Genomic DNA, 9440 nt, shown 5'->3' with positions numbered 1-9440 from the left:
GCCTTCACCCATGGGTTGTGTAATGGTTGCAACACAATCCTATGTCTCTTATGGTTTCATTTTTAAGTGAAACGTGTGTGTGTGGGGGTGGGGGGGGGGGGGAAGGTGGGTTTGGGGGAGCCTCTTAATTCAAAAAGGAAATAACTTAAGGCTTCGTGATATCAGTTGCATGTCGCATAATTCTCTCGTTGTATTTCTCTTGCCGCGTGTATAAGTCCTGCATTGATTTTTCTATTATGTTGGTCGATGTATTTGTAAACCAAAAAGTGTTTTCAAGCCGATGATTATACATATCTGTACTTTAGTGATGCAAGGGGATCCCACTTATAAGTTATTTGAAAACTTTCACTTCTAAAAAATAGTAACATATTTGAACTAGAATTTTTTAAACCACTTAGAATTGGGACATTTATAAATGCATTCCACTCGACATCGTGGTCTCCGTGGACAGAAAAAAAGCGCAGGGCCGCACAGAGACTACGGCTCGACGAGGATGCATGGATTTAGCGCAGTAGCATGTACCACCTCCTTTCATGAACAAGGTTGATATTTTAAAAAAAGTCAAACTATGTAAAGGTTGACCAAGTTTTAGAGAAAATCATTAACATGTACAATCTAAAATCAACAACATTAGATACATCGTGAAATATATGTTCATATGATGTCTATATAACATCTTCATAGTTCTTTCTAAAAATTTGGTCAAATATCATATACTATGATGTCTATATAACATCGTCATAGTTCTTTCTAAAAAATTGGTCAAATATCATATACTAAGGGCATCTCCAGGGGCGCGACGCAAACGGACGCTGAGCGACCGTTTGCGTCCGCCGTGACCGGAAATACGTCTGGGGCCTGTTCCAGCGGGGTGACGCAAAGTGACCGGGCCGTCCGCGGAGACGTAAACCTGGCCCAAATATGCGCCAGGTTTGCGTCTCGGCGGACGCTCGGCGGACGCGCAAAGTGTCCGCTCGCTTCCCCACCGGGCCCGCCTGGCAGCGAGTCTGCATCGAGGGCATCGATTCAGGCGGTCAGCGCTTCCACGTCTGCGCCACAGCCTTCGCCATCAATGGCGCGGCTGCCTGTTCTGCGCGCGCACTGGCGGGCGGCGGCTGGGCTTCTGCGGCGCCTTCAATGACATCGTATCCCGCGCGCGCCCGCCCATAAAAGTCCACCGGCCGCGTCGCTCCTTCGCCCACACCTCCACAACCACCACCACCGCCGCAGCGCCATGGGGAAGAAGAATGACTTCGAGGCCTCCGGCAGCGGCAGCAAGAAGATCCCGCTCCCCGTCTCGGTGGGGAGGCTCATGCACGGCAAATGGATGTCGTGCGACGACGCCTGGTCCGGCGTGCAGCTGCCTGGCGGCTGGCGGCTCAGCTGCCGCCGGGTGCCTATCCCTCCAGTACCTGCGCGCGAGCCTGATCGAACCGCGGAGATCCGGTGCAGGAGGCGGTATCTGCCGGCGGACCTCCGCGACGATCCGGCGTACACCATCGACTCGGAGCTTTGGCGTACGTACCTGTCCACGGAGACGGACAAGAGACGAAGGGCAGGCTTCATGGGCGACAGGGATTACCCCTTCGGCCCTGCACCGCCGGCTCGTCGTCAGCAGGCGCCGACGCGTCGTCAGCAGGCGCGGACGTGACGTCAGCAGACGCAGCACAACGACGCCGACGACGACGACGAAGCCTACGCCGTGTACGACGACGACTACGTCGAGGCGCTCGCGTACCATAGCGAGGAGGTGAAGGACGACAACGACGACTACGTCGCTGTCGTCTTCCACGAATGGCAGCAGGCCTTGGCGGAGGGCCGGAACTTCGACTTCCAGGACAACATGACGGACGATGAGATGGCGAAGGTCGCCGTCCTCGTCTCCGAAAACGACGCGCCTGTGCAGCTGCCGCTGCCCCGCTACGCCATCGCCGTCATGCCGCCGGGCCTGTCGGCGGATGAAGCACTTCGACAGGCGCTCCTGGAGTCGGCGGCGCCTCCGCCACCGCCGCCACAGCCGCAGGCCTGGGCGCCTCCACCGCCGCCACAGCCGCAGTACTGGGCCCCTCCACCGCCGCCACAGCCGCAGCCTCCTCAACCTCGAGCACCGGCGGTGGCGCGTCCGGCGTACGCTCCCCCGGATGCCAACTGGCCTTGGGTCGTACCGGAGCTCATCGTGCTCGACAACGACGAGGAGAGCACAGCGGCGAGGAGCAGTAGGCGTTTTAGGTTTATTTTTTAAGTATGTAAACTATGTTTCATGTTTAAAAAAAAAGGATTCGTCCTAAAAAATGCGTCGTGTCGATGGAGCCACCCCCGACGCAAACGGACGCGCGGTCGATTTCGACCAAAAAGGTCGATGCAAACGGATACGCGCAGACGCTAGAATGCGTCGCGCTGCTGGAGATGCCTTAAGCCTTTTTCACTGAAACAAAACGAATATATGTAGAGGGATGGAAGTGTGTACTTTAAAAGGATGGCATGTCGCGTGGACGCACGCACCCACAAAGGATAGAAGAACACAGTGGTGGCGGTGGTTACACACTGTCATGTCACCAGTGCTAAATGATGGAGCCGTGCGTGTTTATCTCCCACCACAACAACCGAGCTCCGGAGCGTGAGCGAGCGAGTGACAAGTGACACTCTGCCGCTCGTTGTCGCTGCTGCTGACGTTCCGTTGCATTCGATCCATTTCCATCCAGCTTAATGGTGGAGGTGCCATCTTCTGAACAGTCGTGCTCGTGCGTAATATACAAGTGCAGAGCCAATCATCCGTCCCTAGCTATTCCCTTTGCACGGCGCGCGTGCACGTCGTACGTGGCGGTCCACTCACTAATGATGCGCTAATGATCCATGGTGGCGGCGTTGGATAATAAGATCATAGTTCCCCACCACTAACTCTACTGTTGTAGTGCTAGTACTTTGGGTCTGGAGTTGACTGCTTCATCGCTCTTGCCGATTGAGCGGCCGATGCCGTCGGCGTCGATCGGCGGCGCTAGCAACCCTGCCATGATTCACACTGACCGGAATTGCCCACCGAACTTCTGATTTCGTCAGGAAAAAAAAGGTGTACAGTGTGTAGGGATTAAATGGATAGGGTAATTTTCGTACCAGATTTATTTCCGAATTCATTTTAGAGAATTATATCTGGTTTCATGGAATCCAACGTATAAAGATATCCGATTTCGAATTTGACACCCGGATACGGTATACGGTATGGTATACCAAATATCAACTGGGTAGTTGCATCCAACAATTATTTATAATTATCCAATAATTTTAACGATTGGCGCGTATGTATCGTGTAGGGTTGAAGTTTTAGTAGGTGTTGAAATGTTGAATTGACTCTATCAGGCAGAAACTCTGGTTTACATGGGATGAGTCAACGACTTCTTTAGAATAGTGAGGCGGTCACAACATGCTAAAAACACACAATAAACTATGCTACTGGAATATCTAGTTGAGGATGTTGGCGGACACGTACACCACCGCCACCTGCGACCTCCCAGCGGTGAGCTCAGTCATTAGTGCATCCCATGTAATAATTGTTTTCGCCTACATCCTTCATTCCACAATTTATGTTGAGGCTTTAATTCAAAATAATCAGAATTATGGAACGGATGGAGTGCCTCGCCAGTCACCGGCACTTGGAACATTTCCTCGAAAAAAAATCGTAAAACATTCACATCGATGGACATGCAGTGGCGGAGCCAACAGTGTGGAAGGGTGGGGCTAGCCCCACCCTAAGATTTGGCCCAGCCCATATGTCTTATGTAGAAAATAAAGGAAAAAATAAAAAAAGCCCAGCCCAAGTAAGGTCTGCCCCACCCTAAAAAAATGGGCTGGATTCGCCACTGTGGACATGCACCTATTTTTTTCGATAAAGAGATGGACGCGCACCTATCATGCAGGGTTGAATTTCATTACACCAGATCGGCCAGCGTCGGTAGTATCTCTGTTGCCTGTTGGGGATCGGTGTCGACGTGGTCGCTGCAACCACCGTCTTACCTTAGTGCAGCTTGCGAGCTGAGCAGCAACAATAGCATCATACTGCGCTGCTTTACGACGGCCCTCTTGGCGACTTGGCCTGCCTCTTGCACTAGTTTTTCGTTGCTTGCTCTTATATGGAGTGTGGGGCTGCCCCACCGCCCGGGGAAGGAAGAGTTGGGATGGATGAATCGCTTGCACCCCACTCCACTACCGAGATCGATGTGGATATGCTCTCTTCTTTCTTTGCCGGAAACTGCAAAGGAAACGGTTGTTGGGGTTCCTCCACATTCATGCGCATGCAAATGCAGCCGACACCTTTCCCCCGACCCCTGCACCTATGGATTGCAAACTCTGGTCCTCTGTCTCCACCGTGTGCATGCGAGAATGTTACGATGCTGGCCATGTTGCACTTGTTCCATTCTACTGCCAAATGAAATGTATCTAGCTACACATTTTTTAGTACACATGCCACAAAAATGTGGGCTGTGGCCATCATGGGTGTGTTTGGTAGCTCGCATGGCTCTAGACAAGCTTCGAGGAGACAAAGACGGTCTGATTGGTTATCTGGATTCCCTCCACGTTGTGGCCAAATGAAACCTATCTAGACGTTATTTTTTCGTTGTACATGCAACGAAAATGTGTGTTTTGGGAGTCGCCATGGAGCTCTAGTTGGTTCCGGTCCGTTTCGCTGCCATTGAAATGCATGCTCGGATCCTATCTCGATGCTCTTTGGCCCCGGTGGGGGGTGTTCTCGGCGGCCTCCTACATGAATTTGTTGTTCGGGTGAATTTTTTGTTTGGGAGGTACGATCCTCTGCTAACGTGAGTTGCTTAAGTTTCCGTCGGAGAAGTTCAAAGCTCCTTTGGTGCGGGAATCGGCACAGCTTGCGCGATTACCTTATTGCAGGCTTCGCCTTGGAGTCTCTTAATACTCGTCGTGCGATGGATCCGTCGTTTGTCATGTGGGATGGCTTTGTGGTCAAGGCGGTGGATGCTAGGACCATGGCCCGAATGGTGGACGTGCTGAGGCCACATCATCGAGAAGCAATGCTGCTATGTCTCTACGGGGCACATCCATGGTTCTGCACGCAGAGGTGCCGAACCAGTGCCACAAGGGTGGCTGGTTTCGTCACCGTGGATTTTTTATTTCTCTTATTTTTCATCTTTATTGCCTTGTGTGGTACCGTAAATGTTCCAGATGCTAATCTACGAGAGCCAACAATTGTTGGATGTTTCAGAAAATGAAATCAAACTCTCAAATCGTTTTATATTAGAATCAAAGATCGTATCTATTTAAGTTTCCATGAGACATAATGATTATTTAAACCCCGAGAAAGAATCGCAAAACGAATTTCTACCCACAAGTTTATTAACTTGTAGTGTATTAGCAGTTTGTTCCATACCCCAACTTGGGATTTTGCACACAGCTCAGAATTTTTTTTTTAAAAAATACTAAGATATTTCTACACATCATTACTTGCATTTTTTGTGATTTTTCAAAAAAGGTTTTGTATTAGATGTTTAATAGCAGTTTCCAGGCGAAGGATCCCCTCTCCAGTTCTCCCATGTGTGAAGCTCAGACACGGCCAAGCGTGCACGGCTCCGGCCGACATGACCATTTTTGCACTACATACATGCTCTTCCTCTTGATCTCGCATGGCCATCGAGCTTACTTTTAAAGGCAAGTGAGCGTCGCAGAGAATGTTTCATGTGGCCATGTTGCACGCTTTCAATATCGCCATATTGTATTTTCTTTCTATAGTAGTATTTGAGTACATGTGAAGGATCTCTTTTCCTGGTCCCTGTGGCCCTGTTTTTCGCTGACCAGCAGCGACGAGATGTACAGGTCGTTGGGTTGGAGGAGATAGTCTGACTTGGTATCCTCGCCAAAATCCTATATAAAATTGCTGGTGTATATTTTCAGATCAGGAGGTTAGCTTTTTCAGAAGACAAAAACAAGTCAAAAGGGAACCGATGAATCTCGAAAGCATTGCTATTTGTTTTCGTCCCAGATTTTTCCGTGATAAGTACGAATCATTCAGCCTGCAGATAATTAATGGTTGTATTGTACGCCACCCTGAAATTGCGCAAACATTACACCATGACCATGACACGTCCAGGCAAACCATCCCAAAGCATATACTACTCCCTCCGTACTGAAATTCATGTCGTGAGGGACAATACATATATAGCTAATTGCATCTTACATCCACACCGTCTAGAATTCAAATTAAAACACCACCCTCTAGAATTCAATTTCGATTCATCTGATCGCAAGCACCTCCTCTTCGTCGATTGCCTTTAGGTCGCACTCCGTCTTCTCACTGCTCTGTCGGACGCGCTCTGCATTCCCGCAGCTCCATCGATCGTTGGCACCTCCACTCACCATAAAGAAACATGAGTCGGTTGATTTTAAATATAAATGGAAGGATTAATTTGCGAGGCAGGAAAAAGACAGGGAGGGGAGGGGGTGCAAATGTGCCGGTCGTGACAAGAAGTTCGGAAAGGAAGGCGTACAATGTATTTTATTTACAACCTCATTTTTTGGACATCACAGTTCTGTACATTCTCACGCATGATTACCCAACCAAAAGCATTTAACTGTAAAATAAAAACACAGAAATGTATTGCCACAATCGTTCGACACTCCCTTCATTTTTACTTACTTCGTATTCTGAACTTATTGGAAGTTTAACTTTATCATCTTTGACCAAAATATACAAAACAAAATCAACAACCATCATAACAAAGGCATATATATGAAAATATAATTTATAACGATTCTAGTACTATAAATTTTACATTATAAACATTAATATTTTTCTAAATGTATATTCGAACTTTATAAAGTCTGACTTTGACTAATCCTAGAACGCAGATAATTGTGAACAGAGGGAGTATAAGCCCTAGCATGACAACACAACCAAAGAGAGGGGAGACTGCACGATTAAGCCACCAAAAAAAGAGGAGATCGAGATCGTTGTGCTTCATCCACTAGAGAAATTGACGTCGCCAAATCAATCTCACGCAGGATGAGCAGTTTTATCGTAGCTGACGTGCACCAGCACTAGCAAATAACTGGAAATCCCGAAATGACAGCAATCAGTCCGGCACGAGGATCGTTTTCGACGGATCCTGAGTGATCTCCTGACGATACAGCATGCCAAATTAAACCCCAAATCACCTCCCCTGTCTCTCTCTGCTTTCCCGCTTTGCCTTCTTTCCCCTTGGCTATAAGACATGTCACGAGAGTACAAGACCATTCGACGTCTTCCTCCTCGTCTCACTTTCTCGCTGTACCGTCCGTCCGTAGTGTCGGTTTCCGTCTCCGGCTAGCTCCGATGAAGGACCGCCGCGGCGCCGGCTTCCCCTTCTCCATCGGCTGCATGTCGCAGTCCGCGGTGGCCGTCGCCGACCCGCTGGAGAAGAAGCAGCAGCCGCCGCAGGCCGACCCTCCCTCCTCCTCCCCCACCACCACCACGCAAGGTAATCAACTACTTCCCCTTACCACACTTGATACCATGATCGATGCCACAGGGTGCTTACGTACTAACAGCAGCTGAACACGCGCGTCCCATCTCAGAGAAACGTCGGCGGTCTGTCTCCGAGAAACGTCGGCGGTCTGTCTCCGAGAATGGTGCCGGAGAAGCCGACGGCGGCATCAGCGAGGAGAAGGAAAAAGCCGCGGCGGCGGCATCGGGGATCGTCACGGCCGGGGTGCAGCGGCTAGTCAAGGGGATCAAGAGCCTGTCGCAGATGTTCGCGGCGTACGACGGCGAGGAGGGGGAGGAAGAAGAGGAGGAGAGGGAGATCGTGATCGGCTACCCCACCGACGTGCAGCACATCGGGCACATAGGGTGGGACGGGCTGAACAAGGTCGGGGGCATGGGCATGGGCATGGACATGGTCAGCGCCTTCTCCTTGCCCTCCTCCCTCTCCCTCCACCACGTCGACATCGCCATGGACGCCGGCGCCGGCACCGCCACCACATGCACCAACTGAACCCTCCCTCCAGAGCATGCACTTTCAGCTCCTAGTCCTGTTAAGAAGCACATCATTTAGATGAGTGATTTCAACTTAGTTTGCTGATGATTGGTTACCTTGTCATTTGCTATTTTCTTCTTTTTACTGCAAAACTTTGGGTGAGATGAGAATCATATGCATAGATTTGTGTATATATTATGCAAGTGGAATTGTGTATATAGATCGTGGGAGTTCCTTCCAACACCTCCATGGGCCCTCTCCTCTTCTTTTCAATTAAATTGCTCTCGAACCAGATGGTAAAATCTTGTCAGGAGTTGATGATGATAAATGCTGCTGGTACAATAATCGCGCAAAGCATTCAAGATTTCAGTGTTCGTCGTACATGTATGCGTGCAAGCATGTCCTGGAATAATGGTTAAGACGAATTAACTCATTTATTCATCATAGTCCTAGGCTCCTAGCTAGATGTTTCTATGGTACATGTGGTACCAATGTTGCACTCACATTAAGACAATGACGGTATTTACAGTCTGTGAGTGCAGAATCATGATCAAATCTGCTTTAAGCATAAAGAAGGACGAGAAATTTAAACATTGACCGGACCTGAATCCAGATGATTCAGAAGAAAGGAGTAAAATTAACGTGTATATCAAGGCAGCCGTAGAAAATAAAAAGTAACAATGATTTTTTGTAATTCAGTCACTAGTGAGTAGTCACTATGTATAATAGGTAGAATCCTGTAAACTGTGCATTCTGATCAGTGGCCACTGAGCCGAGTTGATCCGCTCGATCTTTAATTAGTCAATGTCACCAACCACTGATTAACAATGTTGCCACCGTATTTTTATACAGCAATGATGTGCCACTGTTGGAACGTGACTCACTACTAGCTTCTTAATACCAATTAAATACCGTTTCAAGTTTCGGACGGATTAGCAGCCCGCGGAGGTTCTGAATTTGCTCACGCAAACATGTTTCTGATGTGATGCTCCGTTGCTACAAACAGTTTACATTAATTAGGATTAGTATGTAGAGCTAGAATATACGACCATTAATTGGATTCCAGTGACAGTTTGGTTGATTAGGCAGCGTGGTTTCTTCATAATGTGAGCACGAAACACACTACGTAATGTTTGATAGAAATATTATGTTCAGGAGACTTCTTCACAAAATTTACATTGGTCTAGTTGGCTAGAATAAATAAACATGACACAGCCCCACCTGTCATTCTGAGGATATTTATTTGCTAACCAGGGGTCTGAAGGTTGAAGTTGCTGGCATGCTTATTTACCATAACAGGATTAAGTTATTGCAAAGGATTGGCTCAAATTTTGTTTCTTATGTGCTTAATTAACTGGGAAGGAAACAAGAGCAGCACTGTGGGGGCAGAGGGTTAGCTCTCTAGTCATTGTTGTTTATGGTGAGCTTTGTTTCTGGCAAAAAGCCAGCCCGTGACAAACCTAACTG

General features: G+C 48.5%; 1 protein-coding gene across 1 annotated transcript; it reads left to right on the top strand.

The window, feature by feature from the left end:
- The first annotated feature begins 7272 nt into the window (after positions 1-7272).
- LOC124701047 (CRIB domain-containing protein RIC4-like) lies at positions 7273-8214 on the top strand. Its single transcript, XM_047233103.1, has 2 exons — positions 7273-7478; positions 7603-8214. Exons 1-2 carry the CDS (start codon positions 7331-7333, stop codon positions 7989-7991), a joined length of 537 nt encoding a protein of 178 aa, XP_047089059.1. The 5' UTR covers positions 7273-7330; the 3' UTR covers positions 7992-8214.
- Positions 8215-9440: the final 1226 nt, after the last annotated feature.

Source organism: Lolium rigidum, chromosome 3, assembly GCF_022539505.1.
Source record: "Lolium rigidum isolate FL_2022 chromosome 3, APGP_CSIRO_Lrig_0.1, whole genome shotgun sequence".
NCBI classification, from domain to species: domain Eukaryota; kingdom Viridiplantae; phylum Streptophyta; class Magnoliopsida; order Poales; family Poaceae; genus Lolium; species Lolium rigidum.
Note: the sequence above shows the minus strand (reverse complement) of the source record. Positions and strands in the feature narration are given on the sequence as shown.

Bases quoted from the DNA above. Each gene is read 5' to 3' on its own strand.
- LOC124701047 (XM_047233103.1), top strand. From the start codon at position 7,331: ATGAAGGACCGCCGCGGCGCCGGCTTCCCCTTCTCCATCGGCTGCATG. The intron at 7,479-7,602 runs ATCAACTACTTC...TCTCCGAGAAAC, and splicing joins CACCACCACCACGCAAGGTA to GTCGGCGGTCTGTCTCCGAG.